Source organism: Neolamprologus brichardi, chromosome 7 (genome assembly GCF_056152115.1).
Source record: "Neolamprologus brichardi isolate AB-2024 chromosome 7, ASM5615211v1, whole genome shotgun sequence".
NCBI lineage: Eukaryota > Metazoa > Chordata > Actinopteri > Cichliformes > Cichlidae > Neolamprologus > Neolamprologus brichardi.
In genome coordinates this window covers 24176194-24194796 of record NC_142110.1, presented here as the reverse complement: position 1 = coordinate 24194796, position 18603 = coordinate 24176194, and the positions used below count along the sequence as shown (strand labels likewise).

Genomic DNA, 18603 nt, shown 5'->3' with positions numbered 1-18603 from the left:
TTTTACGACACTTTGCAGTGTTGCAGTGTTTCCAGCTAAAAATGCAAACTAAATATCTGCAAAATAATTCTGGACAGATTGTGGTCAGGTGTATACTGTTTTCTTTAACAATCCTGCATGTCAGGATAAAAACCAAACCTTGAAGTCCAAAGAACTACATGAGAAATTGCAGTTGAAATTGAAGGACAACAGTCATCAGGCAGTTGCATAAAACTCTAATAGGACTGTTCATCATCCAGCCAATATCGCCACTGTAATGAAGCATGGTGATAGGAGCATCATGCTATAGGTTGATTCTCAACAGCACAAGCAGGGATACAGGTCAGACGTGAGGGAAGGATGAATGCGGCCAAATAAAGAGAGATCATACAACTTGAAACTGTGGCCATGACAACACTGGAGTACCTTACCCAGACTTACGCCACAGAACATTTGTTGAAAGACATGACGTGACAGACTGATAAGAGTTCAAGACTGTCCAAACACAGTTGTGCAAAGCCTGCAGACTTACCCAAGAACATGCCAAAGGAGCCTCAAAAATGTATCAATTAAGCATCTGATATTTAAAAATGCAACATTTTTAATATGACCAAAACTCAGTGAGCACACTGGAGTGTATAGTAGGAGCAGAAGTGACCTCAGTGCTGATGTATATTCAAGTGACAAGACAGCTGGTGGTTGAGGCTGTTCACTCAACACACTGTGTAAAAGACTCTTTCTGAGCTGTTTTTTATTAGGGACTGCATTAGAGCAGACTTATTGAAGTTTCCTGTAAATGATCTGGAACACTGAAGGAATGTAGCGTTTCCCATGAGTCCTCCCAGCAGACAATGGACTAATGGCAAAATGGTGTGGTTAAAGCCAATTGATGGCTTCTACAGCGATGCTAATTTTCATTTTATAATTTCTGTTATTACTGCTACTACTAATAAATAATAATAATGATAATAAATTATATAAAAACAACTTAAACCTGAGTTAATTGGTATTAAAACTAAATTTAACGAAATATAAATAAAATACTAATGGAAATTAAAAAAGAAAAAAAAGCTGCACATACTCTCTCCATCTTTCATCAGAATATATTACTGCTCTGTGGCGAGTCACCCTCGTTTCCTTCAGAAGCAGGTGCTGTTATATGATATGATACCTTTTATTGCTGAAATTCCTCCTGTGAGCCCAATAATACAAACAGAGGGGAGCTTTCATAAAAATGCACCACAAGTGGTTTTATGGGCTTTTGTTGTATCAAATCCATTCACCTCAGAATAGCTTTTAGAATTGTTTCATCATCATCATCATCATCCTTGGGCATTTGTGCAGGTAGAATCAGGGTTATGACCAGTAAGCAGCTAGTTTGTTACAACCAACATACTTCTTTATCTCTGGCCAATATTTCACTGGAATCCTAGAGATGAGTGAGACAGGTCACGGCACCGTGCATAGTTTTTAAGGAAGTGAATACAGACTGAAACATTTAACATTTAGGGGGGGGGGGGGGGGGGGGGTTATGTGTAAGTCTGGTGTGTGGATGCATGTTTGTGTTGAACTCAGTGAAAAAAGGTTTTATTAACTGAGGTGTTAACTGACTGTTGGACACTTTGAGTGGAGGTATAGAGATGTGCTGCCAGTGTACTTATACAGGGGTATATTATACAGGATATAAATATCATTTTTATTGTTTTTATTCAAACTAAAAACTTGATTCCTTATTTGTGAAGCCATAACAACGTCAGTCTCTTAGTGCTTGTGTAGTGCACACTTTTCTCACCTCCACCTGCAGCTCCTTGGCTGTGGCAACCTGTAGCTCAGTGGGTACGATGCACTCCAGAGTGTTTCCGACTAGAGTCAGACTCTCACAGCTGTGGTTGGAAACTGTGAGGACCTGACACTTCATTGCTTCCCTGTCCATCCTATCGCCCTGCAGTAGAGAGAACAGGGTTGGAAAGAGAGAAAAGAAGGATTAAGGAGGGAGCGAGAATAGGAAAAAGAAACGACATTTAAGATCAAAAATTTCCAAAGGTTGGTCAACTTGAAGATTGAAGGAGGACTCAACAACATTGCACCATACTTTAAAACTAAGATAAAGGTTTACATATTTAATTAGCATTATTCAGTTCTAGTAACTTCATTTTACAGTTCTCTTGTGCAGTTGCAGAACTAATTCTCTCTCCTGGAGCCAAATTTCGGAGGCAAATTCATGGCTTTTTTTGAGGGCATACTGGAATTTGTAAGCAGAAGGCACCGAAACCAGAGGAAAGCATGCCAAAGCAAATGAGGTGCATCCTTCTTCTTCACAAAGTTAATCATGACTCATAGTGATTTAAACCAGTGAACACAAACTGGACATCTTATTGGAGCTGATGAGATTAAGACAGAGCAACTTATTCTAGCTGCGTGAACTCTAGTGGGATGACAACAAACACCCCACTGAGATGTGACTGGAGGCACACGCAGCTGCTCACCACGTGAGTGCGAGTGCGTTTAACTGAGTTAGTGAGCATGTGCTCTTTGACGGAAAGCTGTGAGAAAATATTGGCGCTTAATTGGCTCTTCTGTCTCCACTCATTTCCTACTCTAGGATTCTGTTGTTCCCGCGTGTTCTCTGCTCGTTCTTGTTTTTGTGATTTCACATCTCTCTTCCCCTCTCCCTCTGGCTCACACACAGACATAAACACACTTGTTTGAGTGCAGCAGAAGGCAATAAAGAGAATGATCACATTCCTTGCGTGACAGCTTGGGATTTTCCAATTTGATACAGAGTGGTAGCTCACACCTGTTCCTGCACTCACACACTTTCCCTCTTATGCAAACACACACACACACACATTATGCACTCGCTTGCAATTACGTTGCTCACAAAGAAAATACAAGTTTATCCAAAACACTTCTAATGCTGTGTCTCCACCCCATAGCGTGACTATATTATAGACACTGCAAAGAGGGGTTGTTAAAAACAACAGCACAGTACCAATCCTTCTAAATAAACTGTCGCAATGAAAATTAGAAGTGATCAGGATAGTGATAAGAGCCTGGCCACGAGCCAAAGCCAACAGCCCGGTTCCTTCACATGCTTCACACTAGTGCTGTCAGTCAAAGGTAAATATTCCTTTATTTGGCTGTTATTTGCAGCCATTTGAGGCTACAGTTATCAGATGGTGCTAAATGAGCCTAGCATCTGCCTCTTTCATTGAGGCCTCTGCAAAATAGGGTTATCAGATGGCGTTAAATGCGGCCTGTTTCGGTGCAATGACTGGTACCACCTCCCCGTGGGTAAAAATGGGAGGTTTGTCTGGGCTGAATGGGGGATATATGCTGGGGTGTTGGTGGATTTAGCATCAGGGGCAAGGTCATGTCTGGGAAAAAAGTGAAAGAAGAAGAAGAAAAGAAAAAAAGAAAACAGCCAGGGTCCCATGCAAGAAGTTCAGCACAGCTGCCATAATCCATCAACAACATAAAAAAAAGGGACAAGGGGAGAAATATGTATTTCATTGTGTTCCTACAACAGACTCGGGGGACTGTGGTGTTCAAAAAGCAGCATTAATATGTCAAAAGCTTTGCCCTCAGCAGCAACAACAATGCAAGTCAATAGAGAGCATGCACAGAGAGGTATAACAGTGGAGGAGGGATGGGGATGTTGGTGTGGAGGATGGAAATGATGGGAAACTGACTCTGCATCCTGTTTTTCTTTCAGTATTGTTTCCTTCCCCACTTGACCTGGACCATGGGGGGCTTTACGTGTGAATGCGTGTGAGCACTAGGAGGTAAAGTGCAGGAACTATGGGGTGTGAACTTCCACCTGTCTCAAACTTGTCAATCTAACTTGTGAACTTAACAATACAGAATAGAATACAAACACTAATGATTTCTTCTGTTTTTATTCTGCACCTTTGTCTTGCTCTTGTCAAGCGAGCAAAGCATTTCTTGAACTTGAAACTGAAATTTGTTGCAGCACATAGGAAGAGATTTTCTTAGCTATGGACTGTAGCCGGGTCAATTTTCACTGAACACTACATTGAAAGTTCATAATGTTAAAAGTTGGTTTATTGTGCAAATCTCCTCACTTTGAGCTCCACTATGCTCTTGTTGTCCTTAGAAGTGAGCTTAGGGTCCTGGAATAGCGGGTCTTCCACATAGATCATATCCAACTGTTTAGTTGAATAGCCGTCCAGGACAAATGACACCCTGGTGATGACCGGCGGCTGCATGCCCAGTTTGACCAGAGAGGGTGTTGTGCACTGGATGGAAGTCTGATTTTCACCATACACGCAGCTCTGGTGGAAAGACAGGTGGGACAATAGACAGATAAAAATGCATTAGACCACTGTGGAAATGCAGACACCTTTCAAACCTTTCAAGATCATTTTAGTTCATTGAAAAAACAGAACAAAACCAAAACCATGGCAAACTGCTCAGGTACTCTGGGGAAAAAACACTTTCCTTGTTAAACTCCAGGGTGTTTCTTTTATTAAGAAGCTTATAAGCTCTGATGTAAGGTTGCAAGGAATTAAGATAATAATGTCTGGGTGATCAGAGACACATGTTCACAAATAAAGTAATCCAAGTTATTTGTAGACACTATATCAAAATATATCTTACTTTGTCCAGATTTATGTCTTATTTCTTTTCTCTGTATCTGACTACAGAAGAACCATTCAAATGATCCAATTTAGATTCATGGAAATCTATTCTCAGCTTGTTGCGACTTAAAACAGTGTAAAAAAGAAAAAAAGGGCCATTCAAAAATAGTCCAAACTGTATAAAACCAACTCCCTTTCTTGACTGATCGCTCTAAGCTTAACCTTTAATGATACATAAAGAGCAGCAACCATTAAAAAACCACAACAAATTGATTTCTGGCACCTCTGACCCAGTCTTTAAAATTACAGACGCACATCTGCACACATGCAACTCTTCAACTACTCTTGATACTTGGTACTGGGTTAAGCTCTTGATTCAGTCACTCTGTAGAGCAACGATGCAATAATTCTTCATTTGGGAGCTTCTCTTACACTCAACACATTACATGGGACTGTGCCTGCTTTCAGCCACTGCTGTGTTTACACGTGTAGCCTAGGGGCACAACAGAGTTTTATCCTTTGTTGGATTCCACCCACATAGGCCTCACAGCTTTTGTGCTCGCTAAGGCCCCCAGTGAGAGACAGACAGCTTGGAAAATAGAAAACAGCCCTTTGAGGTGTGGCAGAGTTTCATGTTGTTTAACATTAATAAAGGTATCCAACAGGGATTGAGACACTGAGGCTGACATCTTCAGGCAGAGATCTAAACACGATGTGGTTGACTTAAGGTCTAAAGCTGGACTTTGTGTCTTTGTATATCCATATGATGTTGCACGGTGTGCTTATATAAGGGAAACATGAAATGTTAGAGTGCCACAGACTCACGTAAGGGAAATCCACTGCAAAGACAGTACGACAGAGGTCAGCACTAACCTACTACTATGCTGAACATCTGCATGTTGGTTTCTGTACATATCACTGCAATTGCCATACTAATCTGAAAGCTGTTTTTCACATGCCTTCACATTTAAGCTAATAATGATTACACAATGATTTGCTAACTTATCTTCTCCCTGTAACCATGCTGTTTTATTTTTTGGACTAAAGGAGACAACACTGGATTTAAGTTTATGTCCAGACTCTGGTACAGAGGTCAAGCTTAGAGAATAAAAGAAAGGGTTTAGCCATTACACAAAGCAAATACCCATGCAAGTGACAGAAAGCTGTTAGAAAGTGTGATGGCATTATATGCTTCCATGTAGGTGCTCACAGAACAAACCATATTTGCTTGTCTGTGTGCTGAAAGATCAATGTTGATATTTGCTCTCTGGTAATGATAGACTGTGTTTATCTTCTGGGTTACAAAAGTAGATGTGTCCTTGAAAGCAGGAGTGGGAGGTGGAAAAACACCTGCTGTGCAGGCACACGGATGTTTTTGTGAGTCTTTACTGTCATTTAATGGAGTTCTTTAGGGACACAGAGAAGCACCATGGAGATTTTTAACTTCTATTTATTCAGGAAGTGAAACTCTTGAAATAAAGAATCTCTCTTGTGACAGTTTCCAGGGCCAAAATGGGTAGGATATGCCATGCATGGTTTTCAGTTGCGCTAAAGCAATAGTGCAATTTTTCCCCCCTGAAAAACAAAGAAGCATATTTAACATCCTTTGTATTTTCAGCCTTGAATGCCAGTTATGTGACACTTAAAGAGACATGTCAATAATCATTGAATAATCACTGAGTAATAGCATAACAAAGAACAGGTAGACCACAACAGCCAAATGAAGACTAAAATTCAGCCGCACACGTCTGTTTCACGACTGCCATGCTTTTCTGACTGAATGAGATGAGGAGAGCAGCAACAGCATAGAATAGAGCTGATTAAATCATTAAATCAGCATTAGATGGGTTGCAAAGCAGCTTGCAGATGCACAGTCTTATGATAATGGATCATGTGCCATGTTGTTTATATGTTTGGCTCCTCCCATTAGAGCTAGGGTGTGTGTGTCTTTTTCACTCCATCCTCCAAAGTGTGTGTTTGTGTTGCTTGAGACAGATGAAGACTGCTGGCTGGTTGATTTGAATAAGTGCCGGAGGCTGGATTGGATGATTGTATGGATAGACACCTCACCCCTTGTCTTCTCTGCACCTAACCAACAGCCAGCCAGCCAGTAATTTTGAGTCTCTGTGTGAGAATACTGGACTCAAACCTTAAATGAATACTGCAAATAGTTCACAATTATTTGAGTGGCTCCCAGTTAATAAACAGTAGACTGGGGTCCCTATACTGTAAGCAACAGGGAAACCTGAACCAGCTCCAAGTGCACTTTAAATGGGACCTATTATCATTTTACTTTATTTCTGTGTGTGTCTGGCACTAATGTGGCAAGCAGAGCCATAGAATGCATATATGCAGATATTTTGCAATCTGAAATTATTATGTGTGAAAAAAACAATGGTGATGTGAAATAGACAGGTCCGGAGATTTTTTTCTTTTTAAACTTAAAGCAAACAATTGAAGCAACTGCCAATGAGAGCAGGATACTGGTGATTAGCATATCACCTGGTAGTACATACGTTAGAGGGTTATCTATGCAACTGGAACCTGGAATAACTGCTAGTGACAAACCGTCATCTTCAACGCAATGTGAGGTGAGTGACTCACTCCCTTTGTGGACTGTTTTTTCTTATCTCTAATGATCTTGGCGTGCACGGACGCAGCGGCTCACTGCTCTTCACGTTTAGTGGGTTTTTTATCTATCAGTGAGAGCAATCATCTCCATGGGTGTGGGCAAAGAAATCGCCATGCACCCGCTATTCAAATCATTTGTTCTCAAGGAGCAAATAATCAGAAGAACTATAGAATAGGCCCCTTTACTCTTTAATATTTTCAGTGTATTTTCTTCACAATGGGAGATCTGAATTCTTAAGACTATGACTTGAGAATAAAGAACCAGCATTTTTCATGGGGTTAGACCAGTTGGGAAACAATGTATTATGGAGTCAGTATAGTTTATTATACGCAAAAGCACTTGGCAAACTGGCTGAAATCTGACTTCTAACATACTGACTGATATCTGCCTCCCTGGAGAGGTGCTCTGACTGCAGGAACAGCAGTATTGTTGAAGTGTGGCTGAAACTTCCTCACACAAGTTTGCCAATCTGATTCCCTGGTGAGTCGCCCAAATGGACACATACGGACACATGCAGAGGAAATGTTCATCTGCAAATGCTTAGTGCACAAACACAATCAAAACACAAAAAGCAAACAAAGTGTGTGTTAGTGTGTGAGGGTAGCTCCCAGGTCTCATAACAAAAGCAATCCAATGCACCTCTCTCGTCTACATATCAATAAGGAGCGGACAGAATAGGACGAAGGGCAAACCCCCTCCTCCTTGCCTCCCATGGGTGCAGTGAAAGGAAAAATATCCTGTGAATTAGTGGAAACTGCAGTCAGATTCATTGTTTGGTTGATGTCTCCTCTTATTTAAGGAGAGAAGGTGACGGGCTTTAAGTTGGGAGCAGCTGTGAATACAATTGCTGGGCAAGCTGGACAGCAAGTGAGCCAAGAGGTTTACTGTGGGGTGATGAGAGAACCAGCGATCCCAAAAACCTCTGCTGTCCCCGAAGGATCATTAGTGTAACAGCCTGTGAAAAAGCCAAGTCATAACGGAGCTCCCACGTACAAAAGTGCTTGTCACATCAAGAGTGATTTATACCGGAGCTGCTTCCTACCACACTGCGTTGTGCGGTCATACACTTTGGGTTTAAAGACTTCACTTCAGCTGCATCTTTGCTCGGCTTTTTAGTGTCAGTTTTATTATTTCTCATTTTGCCTTTTATATTATGCATTTTGCACCCCCTAAGACACTCTGTCTTTTTATATATGCTCTTACTTATATCTTTTCAGTTGCTGAGCTGGACTACACTACATTAAATATGTTTATCTATAATATAATGAACTCTTTGCAAGAGTACTTTATGGGTTATCAAATAAACATAAGTTTATTTGAAATCCTCAAAATCAGGTTTTGGAACTGTTTGATATGTTTTAACCCACAGATTGACATATCTGGCATTAATTACCTGTTTATTGTTGACAACAACTGTTTTTTCTTGATAAATGGCTGGTACCACTTTTATCTTACGGCCTCGTATTTTAGCCACAGCGCAGGTCTAACAGGAACAAATACTTTCAGACACCTACCAGCTGTGAGGGGCCATGGGAAAGTAAAGAACCTCTGTGAGGCATTCAGGTGTCAGCTGGAAGGATTATTTCCTCCAGGATGAGATAGGAAGAGGCATCTGACACGAAACAAGCCAATCTGTGAATTCAGGCAACAGGTGTCTGGCTGCGGTGAAGCCTCCAGTTAAACCAAACTATCTGTGATGGTGCAGTACAGCAAAGCAGTCCTGGCATCATGAACTCCACTCCCCGAACTTTGTGTTAGGAGCAATGTGAAAATTCACAGATGACATTTTGCTGGTTTTTTTTGTGTATATGTAGCCTCCTTTGACTTTGTGACCATGCCAGCTTTTCACGATGGAGCATAAAAGAAATCTCTTTGATGTTTGTGGGAAAGCTGAGATTGGCTGAGACTGGGCTTTACTGGAGATCTAAAGGCCAGATATCAAGTCAACACTGGCTGTTTTTTTATGCTCTGGCTCTAGCTGAGACCCCTAAATCTCTGCTGTTAGTTTCTCAGTAGGTCTTGGTTTTTTTTCTACAACCTGTTTTAGTGTGAAGATCTCAGGGCTGAAGATCTCATCTGATTGGATGGCAGGTTTTCATTCTTTAACAGCTTCTCGGACACTAAGCTGATCGCATGAACACAGTTCTAGAGCCATGACACGCCGGCTCACATTACTCTTGGCGATAGAAACTTCTGTGTTGTCCATTTGTGAACGATCCGTGCAATGAGACACAATGAGACTTACAATGAGACACTTATACTGTCCTTTCCTAGGCTAAGGCTTAACCCATCCCGTTTACTGGAAAGAATTTAACAGGCGACAGCTGGAGCCCTATGGGGCATGATCCCTTCCTAAATCATTAGTAATAATAGCTCTTTTTATACAAGCATTTCACTTCATGCTTTCTCTTGCCCTTTCCAGGAAAGCCTGAAATTCGTCTTTGCTATTCTTTGGTCTGTTATTCCGGTTCAAAATGAACGATAATCTCTGAGGTCGAAGGTTCACTTAAACATGCCTTCAGTCATCTTAGACACACACACTGTCACAAAATGTGTTAATACCTTTAAAGTGAACTAAACCATGACTAACCGCATATAAGCTTCCATTACCGTAGGACCAGGTGACACATAAAAAAACCCTTTAAAAAGCAAAATGGCCCTACACATCCCATAAAACTACAGATGAAATTACAGCAGTCAAATTTGGCTGTAACAGTTTGCTACAAACTGAAACTGATGACTTTTCAAAACTGTAATTCAGCAATGTTTGTTTTTTGATGTGCACGTGAAGTAAAACGTGATTTAATTAACTAAGCAGAGATGTGGCATCACCCACTGGTCAGTCAAGAATCTACACCCCTGCTAACTGTTCACACAGGGTAGAAAATTAAAAAAGCAAAGCAATGTGGCGACAAGAGAACAGAGAATGTCAGTGTAACTCAAAAGGCAAAATAACATGAAGTAGGCAAATCTTGGCACGTGAAGTGGACAGATCGTCTTTTTTTCTCATACTGGAGATTAATGATTGAAGCAGTTGACATTGACATGTGAGGGGATGCTAGAGAAACACTAACGAAGAAAGAAAAATAATAAAGGAATTAAAAAACCAAGAAAAAACCTACTGTCTCTCAGAGGAACTCAGTGGAAGTTCGCCAACAAAATACGCAGTGATAACAGCTACACTGGGAGGTCCGTCTACTTGATGGATGAAGTAGGAATAGGAACTAGTAATTTTGGATCATCAGGCTAATTTCAGAGCTGCATCTGCTCATGCTGTTGGTGTGTAATGAAGCCTGAGCTCCCTTGAGACCCATCAAGTGATGACCTGAACGCAGGTCAATGACCACAGAAAGGGAAAATGAAAGATGAGACAGTGCAGACTGTGTGTGTGTGCGTGTGTGTGTGTGTGCGTGCGTGTGTGTTTTTGAGAGTGTGACAGAAAAACAAAGACAGGTAAAAGGATATTCTGCCACTAAGATTTGACATCGAGGTCTTATTCCATTAGAGTAGGTGTTTTGTTCAGGTATTCGTGTGTATTTACCAAGCTTATTATTATCTCCTGACTGAACCTGCAGGAGCGTTTCAGGATAACAGATAACATCATTACACTTCTTGCCCTTAAACCGCCTCCCTAAAGCAAACAACACACAAAGAGACAGGGCACACGTTCCCTGTGTGAAAGGACCTGTTTGTTTGTTTTGAATCACCAGAAAAACACGCCACGTTTAGTCTCAAAGAACATTTGCTAGAACCATTTCCCAACCGAATATGCAATTGGAGAAGTTACAGGAAAGTAAGAGCAACAGTTTCTGTTTAGTTTCAGCTGAAGGCAGGACAAGAAGAGGTTAAACTTATTTAATTTACTTTCTCTCTTAAAGGAGAAAAAAATGGCATCATTTTAACAGCAACTGCAATGAAACCCAAGCCGTGAGACTGTTATCCAAGTGCACTATGAGAGTGGATCAGAGGATCAGTAAGTTCACATCGTCGGAAACCATGCTGGGTAGTTTATGCGGTCAGCACTGTTACTTCAGACAGGACTGAATTATTCTGGCTGCAACATGAAAACTTTGCTAAGACAGCAAAACACTCGCCAAGAAGTTTTTTTTTCCCTTTCTCTCGCCTGTGCTTTACATTGAAGATCTTCATTTTTTTGCTGGGAAGTGAAGCAAAACTGTCCATCCCATTCAGTAATATCATCCATAAAAACACTCTGACTTACAATGTGAAATAGTTTGAATGTCATTTTGCAGTCAACCACAGTGTAACTGCACTGGCACTTCGGGGAGATGTCCTAGATGAAATTATATAATCTCAGCTGCACACATTGTGGACAAAGTCATTTTAATAACCTGTAGCGTAATGCATGGATAGCGTAATGTCTGCATGGGTAAGTCAGAGCAGTCACAACAATGTAGAGGGTAAGTGAATAGCCACATTTCACTTTCTGATGATGACATTTACTTGGACCCAGGCAGACCCTCAAATACTCTCAAATGCAGGAAGTATAACACTAAAGCCATGTGGACTGGTAGAAAAAAAAGTGCATTTAACCTTAATGATTACATTGTACAGCGTCCCTCTGTTCAAATATGATCCTCTTGTTCAGGTGATATAATATATGAGCTATAAAATGTCATTTATCAAGAGTCTAATGGGCCGGATTAGTCAGTAGAAATGTCACTGTAACTCAAACCAGTCCCTTGCCTTTGACTTATGACCTGGATGACATTTTATATACATTTAACAACTTCTTAAGGCTTTTATAATTGAGCTACATCAATTTTAGCGATTTTAAAGGGCCACAGACAGCGTGGTGAAAGCCATGTGTGTGTGTGTCAGGTTGTATAATTTAAAACACCTCCAGGCTTTCACTGTAAAGTGGTGCGTGTGTGTACGTGTGTGCGTATCACTTTCGTGCAATAAGTGGAATAAAACCTGACGGAGGTGAGGTGAGCCAGAGCATCCTAACGGCTTTGCTTCTGCTACTGTGCGTGAGTCAGAGGTTACAGCTGGATCCTGCAGATCAGACTGTGGATTTTCCATTTCCTTTCTTCTCATGTCTGTCTGAAACTTTAGCTTTTTACTATTGTGGAGAAATCTTTTTTTTCTTCTAAGAGGTTTGTGGAAGCGTGGGTATGCATAATGGCAATACCATGCATGTGATAGTGAGGCACTGGAATGTTTATTTTTCTCCATTTCGCCTGCTGCTGTTCATCATGTGATTTAATGCGGCCCAGGATAAGAGAAGCCTCAAGACCTAAACTCAGAAACGTAAATTAGGAACCAAAAGGCTTACATGACATATTTATGTTTACATTTTCATGATTTTTTGAAAAAACCACAGAGCTTTAAACAGTGGCTTTTTTCTATTATGTTGAATTGAAGTTTGAACTGATGTACAAAACCAAAGAAGGAGAGGTGGCCATCTCAAAGTATCATCATCTCTAGACTGTATTTTTCAAACCAGTGGAAAACCAAATTTCAAACTTGCATTTCTTCATCTACTTAAATATAGATTCACTGACAACAGGATTTAAAATAAACTCCCATCCCAACTGCTGATATCAATGCCAGTTTCTGCAGTCATGCAACTTCCACAGTACGAGTTCCACCCAACATAAGCTTACTGTGTAAAGCTCGTGAACACACTTTTTAACTTTGTAATACAATTAATGGATTTCTCATTTTAATGTTTAAAATCCGAATTGTACTTACCACATGGAAGGTCTCAGTATTCTGACCAATGGAGACAAGCATCATGGGTTGAAGGCCGGACTTGAGGAAAAAACCATGAGCCGACACTGTGCAGCCTCCGCTACAGTGAGGTGGGAGAGAAAGGATATTAGCATTAGCATCAGAAGGGGAAACTGTAGAATCCTACAGGGAGTGACCAGCTGTTAGCGTTAGCAGTTTAGCCACTCATCACCTCCCACTCATTTCCTACTGCTGTAAAAACTAAAGCATTAATCGGCAGTCGAAACGCCAACTCACTCTTTCGTACTTCATCTTGGGTCAAGAAATATATGTCTCAGCTTATATTCAGAGGAAATTTGCTGAGACTGCAAAATGATATCCAAACTAAATACAATTCCACTTACAAAAAAAGGTGGGATGCTCGGTAAAATTTAAATAATAACAGGATGCACTGATTTACAAATCTCAAACATATTTTATTCACAATAGAAGAAAAATGTGAGAGGAATGTTTTACCATTTCTGTCAGATTGAGGATTCTAGCTGTCTAAATGAGCTTTGGCCCAAGATAGCAGCCTTTCTGCATCATGTTCATATATGGCTTCTTCTCTGTATCACTGTGTCGCTATCACTTTTAATCTGCATTTGCAGATGTGATGGTGAACTTTGTTCACAGACAGTGTTTTCTGTAAGTGTTCCTGAGCCCATGCAGTGACACCACTGCATGGGCTCAGGACACCCCACAACAGAATCAGGCCCAAAGATCACGGGCATCCAGTATTGAGTGTTTGCCTTGTACCTTGAACGCAGACTTCTCCCAATTCTAAGAATCTTTTGATAATATTACCATATACTGAAAATCTTCTGAACTTTACTGTGAGGAACTTCTTCTGGAATTTTATCACAATTGAAGGTGTAGTATTTTGCAGATGGGTGAAACTCTGCCCGTCTACACTTCTAGGAAACTCTTCCAAGCTCTAAGATGCTCTTTCATACCCAATTATGATAATGACCTATTGCCAACAGACCTAATTAGATGCCTAATTATTGTATTGTATTACTATAGGGTATTTATCTTACGATACAAAGCCCCTTGAGGTAACTGTTGTTATGATTTTAAGCTATATGAATAAACCTGACAACTGCAGTTGTTTCTTTTTAGCACCACTTACATTTCCAGCCTTTTGTTGCTCCCATTGCAACCTTTTTAAGACATGTTGCTGCCCTCGAATTCAAAGCTAATATTTTTTGTGAAATAGTAAAATGCCTCAGTTTAAACAGCTGAAATGTTTTCTATGCCCTACTGTGAATAAAATTTATGAGATTTGTAAATCATTGCTTCACAACTTTTTTTTTTTAAGAAATGGGCTTATGTAGTAAGCAGTTCAACTCTGGCCATCACACAGTTGTGTCTATAAATGATATCAGAATTCATTATGAATCATTTGAATGACTGTTTTAGATATGAAAAAGGTTTTTTGTTGAAAAGTTCGTCAGAGCCTAGGAGGAGTAGCTACAGCTATCGCAGGGTTCAATGGGGATCTTAATAAACTAAACTCTAACCTCACAAAGGAGCGTGAGGGCTGGATGTTGTTGATGATCGGGTCTTGGTTGTAGGTGAACTGCATAGGGGCGCGGCGCTCCACCGAATCCACTGTCAGCTTCACAGTTTGGCTTGAGAGAACAGCATGTGGTGGCGTCTTACAGGTCACCATGTTGGATGACCAGCTGATGGTGGTGATAAAGATGAGGCCAGGGTGAGTGAGTAAAAACAAATGATGTATTGGTTTTTTTTAGTATGTACAATGGTAAGCATTGTCCAAGAGGCTATTCATGCATTTTTCTCATCGGTCCTGCAGGTAATTCTGCTTGTAGAGCAGAAAAAGGTATGAGGACAAGAGCAAGAAAAACAAGAGATAGTGAAAAACTGAAAAAAGATCATTTAATTTTATTAGCCTTTCTGCAAAGGCTAATGCTAGGCAAAAAAGTCTCCCTAAAATGAAAGTAATGCTAAGGCACAATAAACACTTGTATATTCTTTTCTGATGACATGAAAAAAACCTCCCCAAAAGCCCACAACTAAAAAGGCTAACATGAAATTATCCATGCAGACAATATATATATATATATATATATATATATATATATATATATATATATATATATATATATATATAATATATCTGTGTAAGCCAAACAGAAAACAAAGGCAGTATTAAGAAAAAAAGAGTGATCGTACCTCTGAACGTTGCAGATTGCATTCCCTATTGTCACCTCTCGCTTGCTTCCCGTATCCAGGTTTGCTCCTGTAATGGTCAGCATGGTGTTTCCTGACTTTGGCCCGAATGTTGGGAAGATGTCACTGATCACAGGGTCCTACAGGTAGAGAAGGAGACAACCACCAACTTTTTTTTAATCTGGCATTGACATTAACATTAACATGTGGTATGATCACTACTGGACTACAAAGTAAAGGTATGAACGTACCCAGGATTTATGAAGAACACATGGAGATTTTAGTGCTCACGATTTTCAGATTTATCTAGCTATCAGATCCTCTTCCATGGTGCTGCAATATCAACTAAATGGTGTTATTAATGATGGAGGGTAAACTAAATATTTACAAGAGCTGGGTTTTCTCCATATTTATCATATATCATGTTGAAAGAGGAGCTCCGAATTTGGGCTCAGGATTTTGACATTGCTACTTTTAAAATTAGGCTTAAAATTTTCCTTTTTGATAAAGCCTATAAGTTAAGCCTGGCTCAGGTGGCCCTGAATCCTCCCTTAATTAAGCAGCAATAGGCCTAGGCTGCTGGGGGCTTCCCATGTTGCACTGAGCACCACTTTTTCGCAAATCTTTTCACTCACCATGCATATGCGTTATTCATTTCTCTGTGTCCACAGTATGTTTTTTTGTCCTGTCTCCTGCCCCTAAACCCCACGCAGTTGCAGCAAATAGATGCCCTCCCTGAGCCTGCTGGAGGTTTCTTCCTGTTAAACGAGAGTTTTTCCTTCCCACTGTTGCCAAGTACTCGCTCATAGTCGTCTGATTGTTGGGGGTTTCTTTGTATTACTGTTGGGTCTCTACTTTACATATGAAGTTATTTATTGTGAATACGAGTAATATTACAATTATATAAATTATTATTTTCAATATATCAAGTACTTGTTCATGTGATCATCAGTGATGGCATTCTGAGGCGGTTTGGAAAACTTGAGAACAAGTCAACTTTCTAGCAGTGTACAAGAAGTTCAGTTGATATTTTAGGACTGCTTACTTGTCTGACATTCATCACCCCAGGGAAATTAAGCAGTGATGCACCAGTTCATAAGCGCACAGTTATTACTACCCATTTGTTTTGCACAAGGCTGTAGCCCAAGATGCATTTTAATAACAGGTATGTATAAAGTTTGTTACTCACTCTGTGGGTAAAAAATATATAGTTTTGAAACTGACTCTAAGAATCGTAAGAACCGAAGAATTACAAATCAATCCTAAACAGTTTTAAACAGCAGTTTTACCATCATCAAGTACACTTGGTAACATGTGATATCAACATGTTCCATTTTTACATGTCAAGAATCAGTTGTAAAGTACTGACATTTTCAAAACAGTGATACCAAAAAGAAGGAAAAAAGTAGTCTTACCACAAAATTGAAACCCTTGAACTTGGTCACATTTTGGCCACTGGTGACCTTCACAACGTCTCCTGATGGGGTGAGGTTCCCATTAAACACCGGGGAACAGTGCATCTCAGTCCACCTATAGCCAACCCCCCCCCCAAACAACACATAGATCAGGCATTATACCCTGCCAAGCCAGCCGGCATTTAGCTTAATTCAATGATCATCCACTGCCCTGCAGGAATGCACAAAGACACAATTTTCATGGGATTGTGTGGGCAGTGTTTTTATTTTCCCCCCAATTTGTAATGAGGTTGTTTGTAGCAAAAGGGTTCTTCTGAATGGGACATGGCCCCAGTGGATTTGGGAAAGCGGAAAGTCTGCATTCAGCGATTTTTCCCAGCAATTTTTCAGTTAAGGGAGTCATGTGTTGAATGTTGCAGGCTGCAAAAGAGTTAGGGGTGGGGGTGTTTGGGGCTTCTTAACATTCTTCCTTCAACACAATAACCCCTAATAAATGCGCTCTCCCCCTATAGGACACCAGTGTAGTGGTCCCTTTGTTTCATAAACACTCACCACTTAACATACACTCTGGCTCTCCCTTTTCCTCTAAAAGGTGGCTTTTCAGATACTGTGCAGAACCAGTGCTGTTTGAATACGTCACAGCAGGCCAGTGCAACTTGCACAAAACACATGCACAACATTTATTAACACTCCCATCCCAACACAAGCATACCTGTTGGAGTTTTCTTGCCTGGACAGTTTACAGGAAGCCCCTGCCACCTCCACGGTTACCATGGAAGCCTTGAAGTTCTCTGTCTTGTCGAAGCCAAAGTTCTTGCCACAAATCGTCACTACAGTAGAGCCTCGTATTGGTCCAGAGGCTGGACTAACCTAATGCATTCATAAAGAACATATTTTGAACAATCCCTTTGACATTTTTCTTCCCATAAAATTGAGATGTGGACCCTGAACTTAACAGACATCTGCAATACTATAAATATGTTCTGAGATGAGATGTAGAAAGTAAAGAAGTGTGCAGTTGAATTCTGAACTTAATTTTGTCCATTTCTAAAAACTGCTCAATACCAAGCTTTTTCAACCAACTGGTTTCCTTCTTAGAAAAAAACAAAACAAAAACACACACACACTTTGAGCACATGATGCAGAAGAGTAAGTAACAACCCTCAGAAGGTAACAACCAGGCAACGACTGCTGTGCAAGAAACATCCACTCAGCTTTTCTGGATTGAGGCCGAGTCTTGTAAAAGACCTTCAAGCACAAAAGGTGCTTTTAGAGGTACATTTAGGGCAATGGAGGTCAGCTGCCATTTTTGTGTGTGTGTGCGTTTAAATGAAGGCAGAGTAGCAGCATGGAGTGTAGCGTTAAAGTCAGAGAGAATGGAATCCAGCTGAGCCAGCTGAGCTTAGTTGAGTCTGACAATGCCAGAGCAGAGTTTAGTAGTTCAGTGCAGCTGTAAAACGTCTGCCTCTCAGGAAGCACCTTAACTTTCGTAAGTACCATACAAATACAGTGCAAACACGTGCAGATGAAAGGCTCAACAGACAGGTTACATGAACAGTATTTGGCAGGAGAAGAGTAAGAGACAGCCTGTGTAAGGTATGAACACAGCATGGTGTGATTGTATGATACATGGTTAAGGAAACACAGTCAGGAGAAGTTACTTAAGTTTGCTTTTTATTTCAGAACCACTGAAGAACATATAGAAGAAACCTAAAAACTGAAATATCAATGAGCTTTAATAGTGCTCATTTTGGATGACCAAATCATGCCTGTGGCTAATGATAAACACGCAAAACATGCACAACCTTTGTGTACTGTGGTTACCTTGGTAATCTCAGGTGTGCAGTAGTCATGTGTCCAGATGGAGGAGGTGCACTCGCTTGCTCTTGTACAGCGTCCATCACACCAGCCACATTCTGTCACTCTTGACGACAACAAACACGAAATGCATGTGGTCAGCTGACCACAGCCGGGGCCAATTAAAGGGACCTTAGTGATCTAGGTGGGCAGAATTCAGAACAAAAGAACTTAATATAAAAACAAA

General features: G+C 40.5%; 1 protein-coding gene across 1 annotated transcript in view; it reads right to left on the bottom strand.

Moving 5' to 3' along the window:
* Positions 1 to 18603, bottom strand: part of met (MET proto-oncogene, receptor tyrosine kinase) — a 65737-nt gene that overhangs the window by 13807 nt on the left and 33327 nt on the right. Inside the window, exons 5-12 of the mRNA XM_006782316.3 lie at positions 18384 to 18557; positions 17272 to 17429; positions 16560 to 16674; positions 15148 to 15284; positions 14472 to 14636; positions 12931 to 13030; positions 4065 to 4274; positions 1772 to 1921 (exon numbers count right to left, since the gene is read on the bottom strand). Of these exons, the coding sequence (XP_006782379.2) occupies positions 1772 to 1921; positions 4065 to 4274; positions 12931 to 13030; positions 14472 to 14636; positions 15148 to 15284; positions 16560 to 16674; positions 17272 to 17429; positions 18384 to 18557 (1209 nt within the window). The remainder of the gene's footprint in view (positions 1 to 1771; positions 1922 to 4064; positions 4275 to 12930; positions 13031 to 14471; positions 14637 to 15147; positions 15285 to 16559; positions 16675 to 17271; positions 17430 to 18383; positions 18558 to 18603) is intronic.